General features: G+C 39.7%; 1 protein-coding gene across 1 annotated transcript in view; it reads left to right on the plus strand.

Moving 5' to 3' along the window:
• The window catches only part of CRB1 (crumbs cell polarity complex component 1), a 103,498-nt gene that overhangs the window by 51,909 nt on the left and 28,087 nt on the right, over window positions 1-23,502 (plus strand). The window contains exons 8-11 of the mRNA XM_067538270.1: window positions 2,098-2,263; window positions 7,472-8,378; window positions 10,176-10,304; window positions 14,191-14,317. Coding sequence (XP_067394371.1) covers window positions 2,098-2,263; window positions 7,472-8,378; window positions 10,176-10,304; window positions 14,191-14,317 — 1,329 coding nt within the window. The remainder of the gene's footprint in view (window positions 1-2,097; window positions 2,264-7,471; window positions 8,379-10,175; window positions 10,305-14,190; window positions 14,318-23,502) is intronic.

A 23,502-nucleotide genomic window follows, 5' to 3' on the forward strand; every position in this document is an offset into this window, starting at 1 on the left:
AGAAAATGCCACAATAGCCAGCTATGAGGTGGCTCAACTCATTGCCCAGCATGGGAAGGCTTTTTCAGATGGTGAATTCATAAAACAGTGCCTCACTAAAGTCGCAGGAATAATGTGCCCAGAAAAAAGTCAAGAATCCGACAGCGTTAGCCTATCAAGAAACACAGTTGTGCGGCGAATCGAAGACTTGTCAGCCAACATAAAACATCAACTGTCAGACAAAACGTGTGCTTTTGATTTCTACTCCATTGCATGTGATGAGAGCACAGACGCCACAGATACCGCACAGTTATTAATTTTTTTGCGGGGAGTTGACAATAACTTTTGCGTTACGGAGGAGCTGCTTGATCTCAGCAGTCTAAATACCACAACAACGGGTAAAGACATTTTTGAAGCTGTGTCAAATGCAATTGACAAGATAGGGCTTAAATGGGACAAGTTGTGTGGAGTTACAACGGATGGAGTTCCAGCTATGACAGGCGAGCGCAAAGGAATGGCCTCTATGGTGTGTGCCAAGGTGCAGGAGAGCGGAGGTGAGGCAGTTAAAATGCACTGTATCATCCACCAAGAAGCACTCTGTGCCAAGACAGTACAGCTTAGCGATGTGATGAACACTGTTGTGAAAACGGTAAACATAATTCGAGTACGAGCACTCTACCACAGAGAATTTCAAACTTTCTTAACTGACGTTGATGCTGAATATGGGGACCTGCTCTACCATTCAGAAGTGCGCTGGCTAAGTCGCGGCTCCGTGCTTCGGCGGTTTTATTCTCTGAGATCAGAGATCGACCAGTTTTTGAAAGAAAAGGACCGACCTCTTCACGAGCTGAGTGACCCTCTATGGTTGGCAGACCTGGCGTTTTTAGTTGATCTCACTGAACACCTCAACACACTCAACAAAAACCTACAAGGCAAAGACCAACTCGTACCGCAGCTTCACGCACACATGAAAGCATTCTGTGTGAAGCTCCGACTGTTTGAGGCACAGTTGCGCACCTTCAATGTCGCGCACTTCCCCACATTGTCCGAAATCAGATCTGCGTTTCCAAAGGCCGATCTCACTGATAAAAAGGGGAAATATGTGTCTGTGATCACATCTCTCATGACAGAATTTTCTCAGCTCTTCCAAGATTTTTCTACCATTGAGAACGATATCAAGCTGTTCGCGACTCCCTTCATGATAAATGCAGAAGTGGAAGAGAGTCTGCAATTAGAACTTATAGAAATGCAGTGTGATGATTCTCTGAAGAATCAACATCAGCTTCTCTCCTTACCTGACTTCTACCGGAGCTTGGAAGAAGCCAAGTTTCCTCTGATGAGACGCCACGCAAAAAGAATGATGAGTCTGTTCGGCTCAACATACATATGTGAACAAACATTTTCTCTGATGACGCTGAACAAAAGCAGATTGAGAACCAAAATGACCAACGACCATCTCTGTGACGTCCTTCGCATCTCAACCACAAAACTGACTCCGGACCTGCCAGCAATCCTGCAGGCCAAAGCGCAACTTCATTGTTCCCACTGAGCGCAACCGTGTTCCCCTGAGTTCAAAATATATTACACGTTCCATGTGTTATTAAGCCCTATTACTTAATAAATGTAATCATTTTATGTTGATAGCATTTTTAAAACAAATATTAGTTGATCTGTTGACAATCCAAACTTATTTGCATAACAAGCTTGAAATATAGTATATAATTTATTTTATATCCCCACCCCCTCCAGGTCTGTCAAGAAGGACCACCATCCAGAAGCAATCAGAGGCAGTTGTTTTGAGAATGAACTGCCAACCTTTTTTGTTCTAAAAAAAAAATCCCATTCATGAAAAGCAGTGTTGTAGGCTGATTGATTTAGTTTACTTACTTAAATAAACCAGGTGAGGCAATACGTACTTCATCTCGAGTGAGTGGCCCGGCTGTTTGTGTATTTTATCGCATATGGCCCTTGGTGAAAAAAGTTTGGACACCCCTGCTTTATAGCTTTCAATCCAAAGTAAACAAAATTGTATTTTCTGCCAAGCAATCCTGCATTCCTTTGTGTGGCACTCCAATGCCACTTGCTAATACCATGATTGTCTCTAATCTTTCCATTTAGTCCAACCCTTGCCACAATGGCGGCGTTTGCTATTCTATCTGGGATGACTTCACTTGCACATGTCCCCCAAACACAGCAGGGAAAGCATGCGAGGAAGTTAAGTGGTGTGAGCTCAGCCCTTGTCCTCATGAAGCACAATGCCAGCTGGTACACCAAGGATTTGAATGTACGTACATTTCAATCATTCCTTCAGCCTTTTGGGAATTGAAACAACTTCAGATAACTTTGATTTTCATGAGCCTTTCAATTAAATCAAGCATTCCAATCTTCATATAACTGTCTGAATGTTGTTTCTCTTTAGTTGTTAATAATGATAATTAATTAAATAAATAAAATAAAATAAAATAAATAATAATAAATAAAATCCTGATCACTGCTATGAAGAGTAATATGAATGGAATAATGAGATAGTAAAATTCAAGTTTCATCCATCACTTATGCCTGATCACAAATTAAGATCCAATTAATCTTGGGCCCCTTTTTTAAAATAGGCCTCCCATTTTGAAAGGAATGGAGTGTGAATTCAGATGATATTGCCTGCCAGGGCTTTTCTCTTCAGTTAATCGATGCATCTACTTGGCATGTTTATAAAATAGACCACTTTGTTCCATCAGAGTGCCACTGCAGGGAGATAAGAGGATTAATTTTAAGATGTTCTCCCTCCTCCTGGAAAGACATGCCAGATGACATACTCCTGCACACTGCTTTAGTCCATTTTCTTAAAGTAAAACATCTTTAAAAGCTATCTTAAGCATCCTAACACCAGCAATGCATTTGAACTATAGCAATTTAAACTGGTATCTTAATAAAGAGCACCGGAGTTCCAAGATGCTGGTTCATTTGAAAATTAATGACCACTACTTATCATAAGAACATTAACCAACATGCTGGATATCTCTTTTCTATTTCTCCTCCCTTCAAATGGAGTGGAATTTAAAAAGCAAGCTAAGGTTTTGTTATGGTGTTCTTCAAAAGAGATCCTTTTTTTTTCCTTCAAAAAATACCCCCACAATGCTGTGAAGCAGGATTAATGTACACAAAAAGCAATGGAAGCAGTTAAGAACAGCTGACTCCTAGGAATAAAAAAGTTGGTCATCAAAAGGTTTCTAGCATAGAGGAAATGGAGTAACCTGCAAACATATCAATATGATGCATGTTGTTGTTGAGACAGGAAAAAGAATTCAATTAGAGTAAATATTAAAACACATATTTGTATTTTAAAAGGTATAGTTATATTTATAACCTAAATCAAAATATCACACATTCTTTGATTAAAACATTAAAATAGGTAATATCTTATCCATAATTTTAGCTGATTATAGTGGACTATAAACACTCATTATATATGGCCATCCAACATCTTGACATATGAAAGAAAACACAACGAAGTCAGTCATTCAGTGTGCATGGCAGTTGTGTGGGAGAAGAGCCCAATGCATGAGTGGCAGACCTTCCCACAGTAGCTACAGGTCCACTCACTAGATAGGGGTTGGAGCACGCTCTGCTTCCTGGCTCGCCTACGGGCCTCAGCCTAGGCTCTTTGATGATTCTTCACAATGACTGAACCAGCCTTGACCCGGCTTCTCCAGACTGAGCAGTTATGGGCACAGCTCTCCCAGTTGTCAGTGGGAATGCTGAATTTCTTAAGACCCTGCTTAACCTATTGCTGTATTGGAGCTTTAGCCTTCCTCTGCATTGCGGGTAGTTCTTCAGTTGGCCATCGAGCATTACCTTTGGCTGATGACCTTGAGGTATGTGCTCCATGTGTCCCAGTCAGTGAAGCCTGCGAGCATCCAGCATAGTCTGCACAGACTGTAGGCCAATTCTTTCAAGGATCTTATTGTTAGTGATCCATTAGTCCCAAGGATTTTTCTGAGACAACAAAGGTGGAAGCTGTTCAATCTCTACTCCTGCTTGGAATACGTGACCCAGCTCTCACAGCTGTAAAGGAGGGTACTGAAGACACAAGCCTAATAGACGGACACCTTTGTATTCAAGGTTAGCAGCTTGTTCCAGACACGTGAGGTAAGTTTGCCAAAGGTAACTGAAGCTTGGCTGATTCACGCATCAAGTTCTGTATCAAGGCTAAGTGAGCTGGCTAAAGTTGAGCCAAGATAGCAGAGGTGATCCACATTGTTCAGAGCTTCGTTACTGATGTAGATTTTAGATAGGATGTTAGTGCCTTTGACATGACAACTGTTTTCTTAATACTAATTACCATGCCGAACTTGATACATGCATCAGAGAACTTATTCATCATGATCTGCAATTCATCTGTTGAATTAGAGATTAATGCAGCGTCATCTGTGAAGAGCAGATCCCAAATAGTGAGCTGGGTGACATGCCTTTTGCTCTGAAATCGCCTGATGTAAAACAAGCTGCTGTCCATCCTTGATTCAATTAGTACAGCAGATTGATTGTTTCTGAGAGTGTACTTAAGAAGAATAGAGAAGAAGATGCCAAAGCCAGTAGGCACTCAGTATCAATGCTAAACTCAGACAATGTTTCATTTTCATACTGGATAGTTGCCTTCATTCCCTCATGGAACTTCTTAAATATGAATAGCACTTTTTGTGGACAGCCAATTTTCAACAGGATCTTGTATTTGTCATTCCTGCTAACCGTGTCAAAGGCCTTTTGAAGGTCAATGAATGCCACATAGAGAGGTGCATGTTCTTCACAGCTTTTTACTTGCAACAAGCGCATTTTTAAGGACATGTCAGTCATAGCGCGTCTAGCTCTGAACTTGCACTGGCTCTCAGGATAAACTCTATCAGCAAGGACTTGGAGTTGTTTCAGCAGGACCCTTGCAAGCACCTTGCTGGCCATGCTGAGTAAAGATATCCCTCGATAGTTGTTGCAGTCTGCTCTGTCCCCTTTATTTTATGTAGAGTAATTATCTTTGCATCTTTCAGATCCTGGGGTATATGGCTTTCTTCCCAGCAGGTGCAGAGAAGTGCATGGATGTCACTCACAAGCTTCCTCCCGCCTTCCTTCAGGAGCTCCAGAGGTATCTAATCATTGCCTGCTGCTTTCCCAGGTGCAATCTCTGATAGCTTTATCTACATCTTTGAGAGTTAGTTGCCTTTTGGCATTGCACGATGGATCTTTTTAAGATGTAATTGGAGCTCGGCCCTGACAGGGCATGGTCAGTGTCACAATCAGCGCTATGCATTGATCGAGCATGCAGCACATCGTGAATGTTTCTGTGATCAAGCTGATGCCAGTGTCTGGAGCGGTGGTGCCTCCATGTGACCTTACAGCTGCTGCTGCCAGCAAAATAGGTATTCAGCTCACAAGAGGCGCAAAACTCAAGGACACACTGGCCATTTTAATTAAGGCTGCCTGTGACATGTTGGGCAATGATGTGCTCCAATGCTCCCAGTCCTTACCCACATGGGAATTGAAATCACCGAGAACAAGTCTGTTCCTTATGGGGACATATTTGATTATTTGTTCCAGGTGAGAATAGAACTCATCTTTTTGCTATTTAGAGTAGTCAAGTGTTGGTCCATAGATGGACAGAAAAATTAGGGTTACCGAGTTTGTATTCACAGTCACATGAGTCTCTCATTAATAAATGCTGGGGGGCAGGGGACATGCACTAAGTACAGACTTCTTGACGGCAAATCTGACACCATATATCCTTGATTCATTTTCAGATTTCCCAGACCAGCAGAAGTGGTAGTTTACTTCATCTAGTGATCTCGTTTCTGAAAGTCTTGTCTGACTGAGGAGTGCAATACCAACACCTAATAGATATGGTTCTGTATCAATTATGACTTTTCCGAAGTTCATGGTCTTTCAGTTCAAGTCTGGTTAACTTAGTATGAACATTCCACCTTCTCTTTCGGCAGGGATTGTAGAACTCCAATGGCAAGAAGAAGGTCAAGACTATTGATATAGGCTGGTGCAGCTTCTAGCCGCAACATCACTCCGAGTTGAAGGAAGCACCTGACTTATCGAGTCTGCAACTGCATCTTTTCTAAATGGAAAAGTCCCAGTAGAGTGGATATCATTGGCCAACAGGATTCTGGCTCATCTGCTTTTCTGGTGACATTTCCTTCACCCAAGGGGTCCACTACCTCATCATTTGGCATTTCCCAAGGGGCACAGGTTTATGGACAGGCACCTGTCACTTGCAGTTGCATTGTTGGCTGTACCATCTATGGATCCAGTGGCGAATCCCAGAGGGACCAGCCAGACTTAGAGAGACACCAAGGGGAAGTAATTGCAGTTTCCTTTTGCTAAAATCAAAGCAATTTACATCTTTAGCAGTCTTTACCTTGGGATCTCAGTGCTCTTTTATGTGGCAGTGGTAGGGATTTTCCATAATGGACTTCCATAAACTCCTGAAAGACAGATATATATCATTAATTATGTCTTTGTTTCTATGCAATAGTATCCAAACTTCTGTGAAATATGCCAGTATGTAATTGAAGGAACTTCAACATCATGGGCCTGAGTCTCCTTATATTAGTTTTACACTGGTTGCACCAGTGACAGTGAATCAGGATAAAAAATTGTTGCTTTATATAATCATAATCACTCTAAATTTCTTGGTAAAAAAATCCTTAAGATACTATTTCATGAATGAGAGAAATGGAAGAGGGAGGGTTTCTATTCCTCTGCAGTTCTGGAGCTACTGGGTGTTTACAAGGATTGTAAATTCAGGCAAGTATTGTAACAACACTGTAACATGAACTAATTATTAGACACTCTTTGTAATTCCTACCATTGGCTAATATCACTTATTTACCCTCCTGCAAAAACAAAACAAAACACACACATAAATTAAGACCAGCCACTAAAGTTATATTCAGCCTGAATTTGACGAACCTTTTCAAAGTTATTTTCCCAGTTCAACAGCTGGTGTAGATCAATTTGCTGCTTTACACCAGCTGAGGATTGGGCCTTTGTTATTTTTTATTTGTTAAGTATTGTACAAGACAAAGAAACAGGGCTTGATTCTGATCTCAGATACATTTGTTTTACACTAGTATGTCTCTACTGCCTTCCATGGAGTTTCTCCTGATTCTCCTGATCAGAGTGGGGGTCACAATTCCCAAAGATCTTGCGGCCTAAGAGACAGTGAAAGTTTAGACAAAAGAACATGGGATGTCCGTGGGTTTACAACATTTAGGGCTAGATCCTCAGCTGAAATTGGCATCTGACTCTTATTTTTTAAAATGAGAGGCAAGGAGGTGTAACATTGACACTGCTTAGAATTAGCATTCCTCATGGCAAGAAATGGAAAGATTTAAATGACAAGAGGCAGGCAGCCTGGCACAGTGGAGTAGGGTAATTGTTGCACATGTGTCAATCTAAAATCGGCCTGCTTCCTCAACAGATATTATTTATTATCTTTGCACAGGTGTTGCCAATGCTGTGTTTAGCGGCAGAAGCAGTGCAATATTTTACCGAACCAATGGGAAGATAAGGAGAGACCTCACCAATATCGTATTTGGCTTTCGGACTAGGGATGCTGACGTGATACTGCTGTATGCTGAGAAGGAACCAGAGTTCATTGCCATTAGCATTCAGAACACCAAGCTGGTGTTTCAATTGCAAAGTGGCAACAGCTTTTATGTGCTGACCCTCTCTAGTTCACAGCCAGTAAATGATGGGAAATGGCATCAAGTGATTCTCTCGATGATAGAACCCCTATCCCAGTCGTCTAGATGGCACATTGATATAGATGATAAAAAAGACACGGCAACTAGTACAGTCGCCACAGGAAGCATCAACTTTCTAAGAGAAGAAATAGACATTTATGTGGCTGACAAAGCTTTTGACAACCTGGATGGCCTAAGAGGATGCATGAGCACTATAGAAATCAGTGGCATTTATCTCTCGTACTTTGACAATTACGATGGCCACACTAAAAAACCTCAAGAAGAGCAATTCCTCAAAATATCTGCAAATTCAGTTGTTACTGGCTGTTTACAATTGGATGCCTGCAGCTCAGATCCCTGTATGCATGATGGGATATGTGAAGACTTATATAGTCATTATCGTTGTACATGTCCCAAGGGATGGACTGGTGCACACTGTGAAACCAACATTGATGAGTGCTTTTCAAACCCTTGCATCCATGGAAACTGCTCTGACAGAATTGCATCGTATGAGTGCAGATGTGACCCTGGTTACACTGGAGTAAACTGTGAAGAGAACATAGACAACTGCCGTGGTCACCTGTGTGCCAATGGGGCAACTTGCGTAGATGGAATTAACACTTATTCCTGCCTGTGTGCTGGTAACTTCTCTGGAAAATTTTGCAGGTATTATAAATAAGCTACAGAAACTCCTGCCATCAGAGCTCACCTGTCAGATGTTTTCCAATGTGTTTAAATTAAACTGAATCAATCCTAGATTAATACTTAGGCTACGTTTACACGACAGGCCTTACAGTGGTATAGCCACAGCTCAATAGCTGTGCGATGTAGTGCTACAGTGCAGACGTTTCCTACGGCAAAGAGGGGTTTTTCTGTCACTGTAGCTACTCCACCTCTTGAGTGGTGGCATCTACACCAGGGATTCTGTAGGAATAGCTATGACACTCAGGAGTGGGAATTTTTCACACCTCTGAGCACCATAGTTACATTAACCTAAATTTAAGAGTATATCAGAACTTAGATTTTCCCTGCAGAATTATTACCCCACAGACATTAACATTTCAAAGGAATTTAGGGAAATTGTACAAATTTGCAGTAGGGACATGCATTTGAATTCTGTTGGAACCACAATATAATTTGTAGATAGTGTTGTATTCAGGTAAATCCAAACAACATGGACTTTGCATTTGTCTTTGGGTAACATTTTCAAAAACATCCAAGAGACTTAGGAACTTAAGTCCCCAAGTCAATAGAACTTAGGTTCCTAATTCACATAGACACTGCAAAATTTCATCTTGTTTGTTTGTTGAAAAGGCTTTTTTCCATGTTCCTGGAAGACATTTATGGGGCCAAAATAATAGGAAATCTTTTTCCTCACAGAATTTGCACTGTCCAGAATTGAAATATAATGAGGAGACCAGATTTGGCTTTATTTCAGCCCCATACATGGCAACTTGAGACAACAGAAACTGATTTCAGTGGGAGTTTTGCCTGAGTAAGGACATGCAGGTTTATTCCAATAAACTTGAACACAAAATACTGAATGCCCTTCCTCTCCTAAATGGTCTGCTGCTATACCAAAAATTGATACATAGGCTTCAGCTTGGCTAAGCTATTTGTTCTTAGCTGATACAGAGACTGGATTACTATCTCTGACTTCCAGTCAGAGTCCACTGACTTCAATGGAGTTACACTGATTTACACCAGCTGAGGATCTGGCCCTCTAATTTCATTAAAACTGAGACTTGAAAACTATATATTTTGAGTCACTACCAAATTTTGTTTCTCCATTTGACATACTATGTCCTATACATAGATTCTATCAGATAAACGCTCTGCTAAATAGTATTGCTACCAAATAGTGCCAAGTCACATACCTAAGGGGAGGGTTTGGCCCATTGTTTGCCTCATAGTAAATTATTAAATCGGTATTAGTGGAGCTTGGGAAAGCAAGTTGAATTAATGTGAATTACACTTCAGCTGTAGCTTTCCTTTGTTTGTAGACACACCCTTTAGTAATGGAATTTCACTCTGTTCTGCTGCTTCATTTGATTTATTATCCAGGCAGCAGCAAAGGTAGTAAGTATGCCAGATAGCAGTTGTATAGCTACAGACAAGTGGAGCATTGCTTCCTCCAAGAAAACTGTGCAGCCCTTAGAAAATGTCTGAGTACATGCATTGCGTCCTTCTGCAGCTTCACAACTATGTGCTGCTTTATAGCCAGATTGGGCACCCTGCGAAGCTGATGGGCACATTTGTGGAGTAAAGTACAGCTCTGTGTGAGCCCAATGCTATTAAAGTCTAAGCCTTATTAAAGCAAGTCATCTGTAAAATAGAAACCCTAAACACATACAGCTGAAACAGACTAGCATTTTTACATGGTGTTAAATAAATGGAGGGAAAATTAGATTTTACCTGAAATAAATAGATATTAACTGCTGCTGTTGCCTCTTATTTATCTAGGCGCATCAAGTTACCTTCTGCAGTCTGTGGGAATGAGAAGAGAAATATCACTTGTTACAACTATGGCAACTGTACTGAGCTCCAAGGCGAGTTGAGATGTATATGCATGCCAGGCTTTAGTGGAGAACGGTGAGACACGTCAGAACTTTACATACACTTTTCCTCAGCAGGTTATTATAGGAGTATTGCATAATCTTCCTAGAACACGAGTTCCAGAATGGCCCTTTTTGTACATTCAGAATTAGTGATTGAAATGGTGCCTCACCTGCTGTAGACTTCCTGCAGCAATGAGACAGAGCTCTGTCTATTCAAAATAAACAGAGCTGGGCAAAATTTTTCTGATTCACGTGTTACTTGCCAAAAAATGCAGTTACAGGTCAACTGAAATTATTTGTGAATTTAGGCTGAATTTGGCAAAGAGTTTAAGTGGAAAGTTGTGGGGGGTGGGGCTTAAAGTTTGAATTTGTCTAAACATTTTGTTTTGATATTTTTAAAATGAAACATTCCAATTTTTCATTTTGAAACAATGTTTCATTTTGAAATTTGCCTAAATTTATTTTTTACAAAATGTTAAAAAACCCAAAAAAGGAACAAAATGTTTTGGGTTGAACAAAACATTTTGGTGAAACCAAAACAATTTTTTGTTCCAATTTTTTGATTCAGCCAGTGAACCAAAAAATCAATTATTTGCCCAGTTTAATCCTCTCTTTGCTAAATAAGACTTCCAGGGTTTAACAACATTTTACTTCTACAAAAATCAAAGGGTCAAATTCATCCCTGCCGTAACTCCAATTACTTAAATCAGGGATGAATTTGACCCAAGACACATTTTTTCTTAAATAACATTACACTGATCACATCGCCCTCTGCATACAAGTATTTCTGGCTCCATGCCAGTTTCAAACATGACAACATAGAACATTATAGTGATTTTATCTATCTGCATATACACATGCACACATACCCACATGCCATATAATACACAAAGACACATACACAAAACTAACTGATTTTAACTGACATCCAGTGGAAATACATGAGGTGTCCTTTCACTGGGAAAGTGTTATGCACAGAACATTCACTCATATTGTATCTTGCCAGTTAAGTACCAAATTCTAAAACAACTATAAAAATAAAATTGGTAAACATATTTTTTATATATATTATACTATAGTGCAGCTCTTAGCACAAGGACCCACCAAGTTCACTCATGATCAAATTTATATTGTGTGGTATACAGCTCTGCAACCCATATTTATTGTCTATTATATTATTACCAGTTCTCTATAGTGCAGTAGCACCTGTATCCCCAGTCAAGACTGGGCCCATTGTTCTAGGTGCTGTACAAACAGACGAAGACATGATCCCTACCCCTACAGGTTATCCCAAGTTTTGTTCAGAAGCATTCAGCTGATAGCAAGAGAGGAAATATTGTACAAAGAAGGTCGAAAACATAAGACAAATTATTTTGCTCTCTCTCTCTCTGTCAATGCAAAGAAAACTAAATCAGTGGCACGCAATGTCTAAAGGCCCAATGGGCTCGCAATATGCAGCCTTAGCATAGACCAAAGAACTTTCAAGAAAAGCTTTCTCCCTCTCTCTCATTAACTTTTTAATGCCCACTGACTTTGTAGAATCACTGCAGTAAGTTATAAATGATAGATGAAATGAAAAATTCCTGCACATCCAGTACAGAGTACAGTTGGCAATCGCTGCTGTGCTGTAATATTTAATTCAGGCATCCAGAAAGGCCTCCTGCCAACCCCAGAAGATTTTGAAAAGAAAAGAAGAAAAACCATCTCAAGCAGTTTTTTGGTGTGTATATTTCTTGGGGCTGCAAGATAGGAGGAAAGTGCTTTTTCCTTCTTCCTTCCACCTCCAGGCATCCTGCTAACTAGAGCTTTGGGAATGAGAGTCCTTCCTTACATCCACACCCACTGGCTGGCAACAACCTCTATTTTATGGTTCCCAAGGTCCTACTACTGAGTGGTGATCCAGTACTGAGCAAACTGCGTGGTAACATACTGCTGTGATGAGACATTCTACACTTTGTTCTCTTTTTTAAAACCTAAATTTCCACAATATTTATTCTCTTTTTCTCCGGGTTGCCAAAATGTTGTAAGGTAAACTAGCATTTTCTTTCTCTTTGAAGACATTTAATAAAGTAAATCAGTCCATTACCTCATAACACACAAAGCTTATTTTACCAGAACAAATTCTGACCTCACAGTCCACATCCTAAAAGGAAACCTGCACAACGCCTTCAAAAGATGGGTCTAGGAGCTTAAATTCATAGCTTTGCTAGATACTAAAAATCATAGACTGAATAGAGACACTGGGATTTATGGTTTATTACAACTATCTGTAACCCGCTTAAACCTCCCACCCAGCCCTCCCCTCACATGATTGGAGAGGTGTTAATGGGCCACTTCACCTTTAAGGATCCCTTGAAATATGTGTTAATTACTTATGCTAATCAATCTGTTCCACTTTGTATTTAGCTGTGACACTCTGGATATGTCTGCACTGGAATTAGACACCCATGGTTGGCCTATGCCAAATTACTTGGACTCATTGGACTGTGTCTAAAGGGTTGTTTAATTGCAGTGTAGAGATTTGGGGTCGGGCTGGAGGCTGCACTCTAGGACTCTGCAGCAGGAAGGGTCGCAGAGCTCGATCTTCAGCCCAAGCGTGAATGTTTACACTGCAATTAAACAGCCCCTTAGCCCAAGCCCAATGAGTCCAAGTCTACCAGCCATGGCCAGGTGCAGGTTCTTAATTGCAGTGTAGATGTTCCTTGTGAGTACATTTCCCAGACTCGAAGAAGAGCTCTGTGTAGCTTGAAAGCTTGTTTCTCTCACCAACAGAAGTTGGTCCAGTAAAAGATATTACCTCACCCCTCTTGCTCTCACTAATAAATTATTTGTCATGAGAAGTGGGATATCCTCTATTTTATAATAAATATTGTTTAAAACCATTAAATAGTAATTAATTAAGCCTTTAAAATCTGTTACAATGTTACACTTGACATATATTTTGTGGAATTATTAGTCAACGATACTAGCAGAAGGATACTACTAGGAGTCTAATGGGATTCCTAGTAAGCAATAGGTATTTGGATGCTCACATAGACACTTAGGCCTTGTCTACACTTACCTTAAAATTCGGCGGCAGTTGACAGGAGTTACGCAAGCTACGCAGAGCAGCTTGCGTAACGCCCGTTGACTTCTTAACTTCCGTTGTGCATGGCATCTTCACTGCGCTGCGCCACTTGAGGGCATGGTTTTAACAAGTCAAACTTCCGGATTGCCTGAGCGGGTCTTCACTGACCGCTCAGTCGATCCAGGTAGATTGATGTGACGGTGGCAAATTTGCCGCTGTCATTGAAGACATACCCTTTGACATGTAAATAGATGATCACAGTGGTCCCTTGTAACTATGGGATCTAGGAATCTATGAATATGGGCATTTGTGTGACTTAGGGCCCAGTTCTTCAAGATGCTAAATGCCTTCAACTCTCACAGACATCAGTGAGAGTGGAGGGAGCACAGTTCTCTACAGAAGGTAGTCAAGATTAGGCTCTAAGCATATGTCTCCGCAGGGATAAAAGTCCAGTGGCACAGCTATGGCTGGCCTGGGTCAGCTGACTAAAAATTGCACGGCTTGGGCAGCAGGGTTAAAAATTGCTGTGTAGACACTCGGGCTAAGGCTAGAGACCAAGCTCTGGGACCTTCCATCCTTGCAGGGTTTTATATCCGTGAGTAAACATAGCCTAAGTCACAAAAGCCCATTTTACATGTCTTAGTATCATGTGAATATCAAAATCCATAGGTATGGGATTTCCCATTTTCAAACCTGTATGTGAAAACAACACAAGGCATCAAAGATTTAAGCATAGCTGGTAAGGTAGTTAATGTTTGTTATTTTCAGGACAGTGAGTGACTGAAACCGTTGTCTGTTGAATGATATCTCTTTGCTATCACAGTTGCTTAGTGGTTGGTGTCTTTTACTGTAGGTGTGAAATGGACATTGATGAGTGCAATTCTGATCCATGCATGAATGGAGGCCTCTGCCAGAACCTACGTAACAAATACCAGTGCGTCTGTGATGTAAACTATGCTGGCGACCGCTGTGAGGTAGATGTAAGCGACCTCTCCTTTTTTGTCTCTTTATTATTGTGGCAGAATCTCTTTCAGCTTCTCTCATATCTTATTCTGCGAATGGATGATGATCCAGCAGTTGAGTGGGGTGAACAGGAAGATTATTAGCAGTCTATGCACTGTTAGAATTTTAAAGCCATTGAAACAAAATGGAAGATGCCTTGACTGAACAGGAAACTAGATTAGGACTCAGAAAAGCAATAAGAACCACATTTTTAAAATAATTTACTAATGTTTTGAACGCATTACATATTTTATTGTAAATAATTAATTCTCCAATTATGGCTTTAAATGCAGAAGCTAAATTTCTAGGTAGCATCACATTTCTTTATATTATTTTGTGTAAAAATGAGAGATATATAGAACTTTCCAAAGCAAATATTCAGATCTTGGTTCTCCCCTATTTATAAATCATTTTCACTCTGCTTTGGTTCATTTACTTAATTTGGAACAGATGCTAGTAGATAGTGAATATCATCTGAAAAAACTGCTTTATTACATTCCTATTGGTGTATTGCACAGTCTCCCATGTGTCTCACAGTTTAATGCACCAGATTAGCCCGTGATGAGATATTCTAAGAGATGAGGGTGAAATCCAGGCCCCACTGAAGTCAATAGCAAAGGTCCCATTGACTTTAATGGGACCCTTAACATTTAAATATATCACACACCATATTATTCACTGCTGTTGATTTAGAAGTTTGGTCCGATGTCTGTGGAATCAGATAGGTTGACACCAGTGGATAATGTGGTACTATTCTGGATTAACCACTGGCAATATACTGAACCCAGTCCTGTTGGAATCAGTGGCAGAATTGTCTTTGACTTCACTGGGAGTAGCATTGGCACTACTATCTGTTCATTTCATTTGAATAAAATTCATTTGATTAAAACAAAAAGGCATCTCACTATTCTATGCATCCACCTGGGATGGCTTTCAAACATGCACCATGATTTGAATGTATTCATTTTAACCAAAGTCCAAAGAGGATATCATATTTCAAATTCAAAGGCCCTGGGGGTGGGTTTCACCTTTCCCTGCAACATGGGGCATGGGTCACTTGCTGGTGGAGTCTCTGTACCTTGAAGTCTTTAAACCATGATTTGAGGACTTCAATAACTCAGTCCTTGGTTAGCGGTCTGTTATGGGAGTGGGTGGGCGAGGTTCTGTGGCCTGCGTTGTGCAGGAGATCAGACAAGATGATGATAATGGTCCCTTCAGACCTTAAAGTCTATGAGTCTATGAGTATTTTTGTTAGTTACAATATTGCTACCATTTAAGTAAATCTATTTTATCTGTGAACCGTGTGTGTTAATACTGTAATACATACATCCTTGAAGAGTAGTATGCTTATTTTTCACTTCAGGAACTAATTGCCTTGCTCACTGAAGGGGTGTGCATTGTTATCCTTAATGAATGAAGATTAAGTGCATGATATTTCTCACCATCATAGATGAGGCCTGTTTCAGCAAAGTACTTAGGCACGTACATGGCTTTGAGCAAGTTGAAGTCAGTGGGACTTAATCACTTGCTTACATTTAGTCATCTGCTTAAGTACCTTGCTGAATCTGGGACAATATGTTCATACCATACTTTGTTCTTTCTGAACAGGGTTTTTACATGACAAAAGTCCACTAATGAATTGTTTGAGTATTATTGCTCATGTTATTTTAGTACAGTGTCCAGTCCTACAAACACTCATTTGCGTAGTCCCCTTGAGCTTATTAATCACAAGAGTAAGTGTTTACAGGACTTTATTAAGTATGCTGGGCAACAGTGTTACATCCTGAGGCTCTACAGTTTGAGAGACAGCAGCTTGGTTTGAATTCCTGAGCTCCTGGGGGTACATCTACATAGGGATAAAAGACCCGCGGCACTGCTGCGACTGGCCCAGGTCAGCAGACTTGGTCTCACAGGGCTCGAGGTGAGGGACTAAAAATCCCTGTGTAGATGTTCAAGTTTGGGGGGGATGCCTGATCTCTGCGACCCTCCGTCTTCCACAGGGCCCCAGGGCTCGGGCCCCAGCATGAGCCCGAGAGTCTACACAGCAACTTGTCAACCCCAGAGTCCAAGTCAGCTGACCCAAGCCAGACACGTGTTTTTATCCCTGTGTAGACATAGCCTGAGTGTCAAATGCACCACATCCCCACCCCGACACCTGACTCTCTTTCTCCAGTTCTATTCATTATTGTATGTTTGTGCAGAATGCTGTTACGTGTCTCTGTCACATGTAGCATGTTAATGTTTCAAGGAGCTGCCCAGGTCTGAAAACTTACGTGTAATACATTGCTGTATAATAACTGTATTACACCAAGATAATCTCTTTGTCATTTTTCTTTAATTAGAGAAATGCCTGAGGTAATTCTGCTGTTGATTTCTTGTAAAAAAATGTTATTCCTTTCTTTTGTTTTATACATAAACCACACTTCTATGAATAGAATATAACAAAATATGTTCCATATTGGGGATGAAATTATTGTAACAATATCAAAAAAACATAAACACAAAGTGTTCTCTTATGTATACTATCGGATTATTTTAGATCAGAATAGAATTATTTGGATGATATGCCTCTCAGACCGTTTAGACTATGGACAGAGCCCTGCAAATCCACAGATATCTGCTTTATATCCACAAACCACTTTTGCAGATCACAGATCAGATGCGAATACAAGTTTTGTATCCACGCTGGGCTCTAATTATGGAGACAAGCAAATAGTCAAGTAATGGTATTTACACTTATGCAACATGGGCCCCAATCTGGCAAACTACTTTGGCACATACTTAACTTTAAACACATTTAGAGCTGATTAAAAAAATTGTATGGGAAGTTTTCCTGCTGAAAAAAATCTGGTTTAATTGAAACTAACATTTTTCACAACAAAATGACATCTAACCAAAATTTTGATTTGCCTGCCGGAAATGTCAAAATGAAAATTTTCATTTGAATCAACACTTCAATATGAATTGATGTTTTATTTTTTGTTTTCAAAATGCCAAGGGAGGAAACAAAAACATTCATTTTATTTTGTCTTAAAATGTCATTTTGTTTTGGCATCTTGAAACTGAAAAAGAAAAACAATGCATTTTATGTTGAAATGTCAATTCAAAACTGCAGCTTTCATTTTGTTTTGATTTAAACTGTTGTTTTGGTTTTATAAAAACCAAAAAATTAAAACAAAATGACATTTCAAGTCAAAATCATTATTATCATATTGTTTCAAGATGTCAATCTGAAACAAAAATATTTAATTTGAAAGTTCTAGCAGGAAAGCTAAAATTTTCATCTGAAAAATATCAAACCAAGATTTTTTGTTTTAAATTTCACACAGGAAAAATTTTGGTTTTCCAACCAGCTGTCATGTAAATCCCATTGAAATTAATTGGAATTTAGCACATGATTAAGTGCTTTGTTGTATAGCAAAGTCTGCTGACTATCATGCCACAAGCTGCCTCAGATAACTGATTTCAGTTTCCTGTTAGTGACAAGGAAAGCTGGGGAAAGAGATGTATCTTATATCAGTGTTCCTGGCATACTGTATTTCTAATGCACCAGATGAACAAGAAATGAAAACCAAAGAATGGATACCTGTATAGAGATTTCAAACACACTATTTCTTCATTTCTAGAAGCTTGATATTGAAATGCATAGATATATACAGTATACCATATATCTTATATATGTATTACATGGTACATAAAAAGTTACTATTTCAAATATATTAAATAGCAGGGCAGCAGTTCAAGCTCTCTTCCTCTGTATACATATCACTAATGCCACTATATCCACTGTGATTGTAAATGACTTCTTTCCCTCCTCAAATGCCTTGTTCTCATGAAACATTTCCTGACTCAGAAATGCTGCTCTTTCCTCTTTGTACTTCTGTATTCTCAACTGCATTGTGTGTATACATAGCTATCCCATCTATATACACCAAATAAATCTTCTGCCTTTGTCTCTCTATGTCTACTTCTTCTCATTTTTCTGCTGAGGACTGTTTTCATTTGCTTAACATGTACTGTGATTGCTGAATGTTTACATTTCAGACGTATGTTACACAAACATTTAAAACATAGCTCTCCTGCACTGTAATGATACCCTCAAAATGTATGTGGCCACTTAATCATCTTTTCAAACTGATGCCATTTAGTCAGAGGAGCATTATTCTGCACCCCAGAATATATTCGGTGCCTATTTTGATTTCATCAAATGTCATCGGAAAAAGCATTCTCTTGGGACTTTGCTTAAACCTGAACCCTGCTCTTCCCCAAGTTTTTGAAGCTGAAAGTTTGCTATGTTTTAGTGCAAAAGCTATAAACAAAGTATGCCATGGGTTGTGAAGGAGGAGAACACAATGAGGAAACCACAGGAGGCATAGCATATACCAGTTAACACAAACTAGTCCAAATAATTATTAGGATCTTTATAGCAACATCAAGATTTGTAAATAACAGAATATGTCCAAATTTCTTCCTTACTTATAGATGTACTCTATTTTTCAGTTGTTGTTCTGTTAAAATACAAGGAATTCCAATAAGCGCATTTTAAGGAGAGACATATGGCAGAAACTTTCTGTAGAGATTGTGCACTTGACTGAGACAGCTTAAAGTGACCCACAAAGGATTTTTTGTAAGAACTGGGCTTGTTCTTTTATGTTTCTTTCTTAAAAGCTTTTGGAAGAAAGAAAAACAAAACAAAACAAAAATTACGATTTTTTGGGGTCTTCTTTTCTTTTTACATTAGAAAGTCAGGTGTCATCTACCCTGGAAGGCTCTTTGGTGACTGGAAAACTATTGAAATTATGAAATCCCAAGAGACCAACATCTGAATAATTCAGAAAGAAAGGAATTTTTAGTCAGATTGTTTAAAAAGAATTTAATTACTTTGTTAACCCCTATTTACTTTCAATCTCTAATAAACTCGTGGGGTTTAGGATGTCTTTGTTAAAGTTTCAATATGCCATCCCCTTCTATTCAGATATGATAGCCTATAGAATATCTCATACACAGATTTTCCAGTAAAACCAGGGGAGAACAGACTTCATATTCTTTATATTTAAGGTTTAAAAAGTGGGATTTTAAAAAAATTAATAAATATCAGATTAAATAACTTTAACTTAAACTCATTTTTTTTTAAAAAGGAAACTCCACCATAGATCACCTGTAAAGGGACAGCTAAGAAAGCAAACAGAACATATGACTGGATATGTCAGGAGTAAAAGCACCATGATATTCTTAATTACACATGATTTCAGAGTCTTTTTTAGAATTTAAGAGGCTTCCCCTTGCAGAAAACTTATAGACATGTAGACTTTAAGGCCAGAAGGCACCAGGATGATCATCTACTCTGACCCCCCACTCATTGCAAGTCACAGAAGTTCACCCACCCACCTCCGCAATAGGCCCATAACAGGCTGAGTTACTGAAATCTTCAAATCTTGATTTTAAAACGTCAAGTTACAGAGAATCCTCCACTTACTCTAGCTCACACAAGCCAGTGACCTGTGCCCCTCACTGTAAAGGAAGACAAAAACTGCCCAGGATCTCTGGTGGGTTTGGCTGGTCATTTTAATTTATATTGCAGTACCCAAAGGCTCCATTAAAACTGAGAGCACTTTGTGCTATGTAATCCTAGAAATATAGGGCTAGAAGGGACCTTGAGAGGTCATTTATTTCAGTCCCCCAGTGCTGAGGCAGGACCAAGTAAACCCAGGCCATTCCTGACAGGGATTTGACTAACCTGATCTTAAGAACCTGGAATGACACAGATTTCACAAACTCCTTTAGAAGACTATTTCAGAGCTCAACTATCCATTGTAAAACATTTTTCCTAATATCTAACCTAAATCTCCCATGCTGCAGATGAAGCCAATTACTTCTCCTTCTACTTTGTATATATACACAAAGGAAAATATGGTGCCTGCCCAAATTAGCTTGCCATTTTGCTTATTCTTTAGAAAGTTTTCCTGAACAATAACATGGATTGCACCTTTGGAACAGTATTCACTAACAAAAGGTACCCTTATTGTACACGTACAAGTAATGCAGAAGTGGTGGCTGAATTCATGAGACAGTTAAAGTTCTGCGTTAAGATGGCTAGAATTCCCCTCACCCACACACACCATTGCTACTTCCATATCCTATTCCAGCTGGTACCACTTTACCCTCTTGGGCAAATGGACAAGTGGCACGTGCTGCATTGTTACACTTCACATTAAATGTCATTAAAATACACTAATAAGCATGTAAAATATGTACAATATTGAATCCAGATTCAACAAAAACTCAATCAGGCTTTCATAGGGTGGACCCTTGGAATTGTGGTTGAATCTGCTCCTCAGTGATTAGTTAACATATTCATTAACTGCAAGTGTTAATAATATGAATGTATCTAATGATACTTAATTACAATAATGAATGCCTGATGTCTCATGAATAATTTAATCACTAGCTATTTGCATTTTCATACTTATGCAGTTATTCATGAGTAATTATCATATTGACTAAAAAGCCTGGACATCAGGAAAGTAACAACTCTATCTTCTTCTCTATGTTCACTTTGCTGTCTGCTCTCCTGTCACTCCTAAACCCACCTTTCTGTCTGGCTTCTATATAGCACGTTCTTAATGCATAAGGAGATTAAATGTATTTTCTTTTCAAGGAGGTGTAATGCAATGTATTAATAAACATGGGCCCAGTTAGTCACTCATAGTTCCAGATTAAGCCAGCTCCAGCCCAGGCCTCAGACGATTTCTTGTCTGACAGCCCCAATAGGATTTTGCAGGATGTCAGCTTTCATTTAAAAAGAAAAATTTCTAACCCTTAGGGTGGCAAAGAAAACTTCCCAAATATTAAGAGATGCAGTGCTGCTTTTTTGCATCTCCAGATAGCCTGATAATTCTCACAGGGGGCATTTACTCTGGGGAGAGGATTTGGCCCTAAGGACTTTGTTCTCTGGGAGTTTGTTTTGCTCCAATAGTTTGAGCACACAAACTTAGAATAGAATAGAATGGGAATAGAAATAGGAGCCAAGAACGTATGAGAGTTCTATTCCGGGCTCTCACACTGACTTCTGCTAGGCATGTGTATATTGCATAACTACTCTACCTGTTCCTTTATCTGTAAAATGGGAACACCAGTGATGCCAGCACTTGCAATGTTATCAAAAGTCTTCAGAACTTTAGTGTGTCTAAAGCACCCAACTCCAACACAAGAATCTCCGCTTTCACAAAACATAAGACTCTAGCCCTCCTAGGTGCAAAAAAAGTCTTGAAAATGTGACCCCCTAAAGGTTGAAAAACTGGAAGGCAATTAAAAAGAACTCCAAATTAATTAGGCTACAAAAAGTCATGAGATTGATTTTAAAATCATGACATTTTTAAAAAATCTAACTCATGATTTTTTGAATACATGGGGCTAGCAGTACTGGAATAATAATATTCGCCTACCTACCTCATAAGATGTGAGATGAATGCATGCTTGTTTAGAGCACTGATTTTCAGAGGTGTCGAGCAATCACAATTTCACTTGAAGGCGACAGGAGCTCAGGAACATTGAAAAACTGGTCCTAAGTGTTTTTAGTTTCAGAAGGTTACTGATGATGAGTCTTTCGTTTGTGGGCCCCAGCTGTGAATTTCATACTGGAAATGGTGTGGCTGAAGAACCTGCAATTAAAAGTACCAAGATGGGGCCTGCCCACTGGTATTATTTGTAGTACTGGAAACTAATACTGTAGGCCCATCCCCAACTGAAGGCCCACCCTCTCAATTAATGGGGAGGCACCACTTAGCCCAGACTACAACTGAATACTTGGGACAACAAATGAAAAAAACCAGAAGCAAGAGTGAGGGCAAAGGTGAAAAATAAGGGATCCAGAGGGGGACATTAAGCAGAGAACACCCTCACCAATGCCCACTGCGCCTCAAAGACATCTAGGGAGTCAATGGACAGTCAACCTAAGAACGGACATACTGAGTCAGACCAGTAGTCAACCTAGCCCAGTATCCTGTCTTCTGAGAATGGCCACTGCCACATATTTCAAAGGGAATGATCCACTTCACCATCCAATCTCAGCATCTGGCAGTCAGAGGCTTAGAGACACCCAGAGCGTGGGGTTGCATCCCTGACCATCTTGGGTGATATCCATTGATGGATCTATTCTCCATGAAGGTCTCTAATTCTTTTTTTAAATACAGTTATAGTTTTGACCTTTACAACATCCCCTGGCAATGAGTTCCACAGGTTGACTGTGCGTTGTGTGAAGAAGTACTTCCTTTTGTTTGTTTTAAACTTGCTTTCTATTAACTTAATTGGGTGACCTCTGGTTCTTGTGTTATGAGAGGGGGGGTAAATAACACTTTCTTAATCTCTTTCTGCACACCATTCATGATTTTATAGACTATTATATTCCCCCTTAGTTATCTCTTTTCCAAGCTGAACAGTCCCAGTCTGTTTAACCTCTCCTCATATGGAAGCTGTGCCATATCCTTAATCATTTTTGTTGCCCTTCTCTTCACCTTTTCCATTTCTAATATATCTTTTTTGAGATGGGGTGGCCAGAACCGCACTTAGTATTCAAGATTTGGGTGTACCATGGATTTATATCGTGGCATGATGTTTACGTCTTATCTACCTATTTCTTTCCTAATGGTTCCTAACATTCTGTTAGCTTTTCTGACTGCCACTGCACATTGAGCAGATGTTTTCAGAGAACTGTCCGACTCCAAGATCTCTCTCTTGAATGGTAACAGCTAATATAGACCCCATCATTTTATACATATATTTGTTATCATGTTTTCCAATATGCATTACTTTGCCTTTATCAACATTGACTTTCATCTGCCATTTTGTTGCCTAGTCACCCACTTCTGTGAGATCCCTTTGTAAGTCTTCATAGTCTGCTTTGGACTTAACTGTATTGAGTAATTTTGTATTAGAGGAATTCTGCCTGGAGGTACGATTGGACAAGGGACTGAAAATAAGCCCCACAGTCACAGTGCATCCCTTCTACCCTGTTCAGCTTCCTCCTCCTGGAATGATGGGTGGCCATCTTGGCCAGCCCCAGGAGGTTTCCTGACTTTGTGGGGACCTGGAGGGGGTGTGCATGGGTCAGGATGTGTGGGAAAATGTGCAGCCAGAACCTCAGTAGTGGACGAGGTGGAAGAGA

This window comes from Emydura macquarii, unplaced genomic scaffold, assembly GCF_026122565.2.
Source record: "Emydura macquarii macquarii isolate MOO-44397 ecotype Brisbane River unplaced genomic scaffold, CSIRO-AGI_Emac_v2 contig_480, whole genome shotgun sequence".
In the NCBI taxonomy this organism is placed as follows: Eukaryota; Metazoa; Chordata; order Testudines; family Chelidae; genus Emydura; species Emydura macquarii.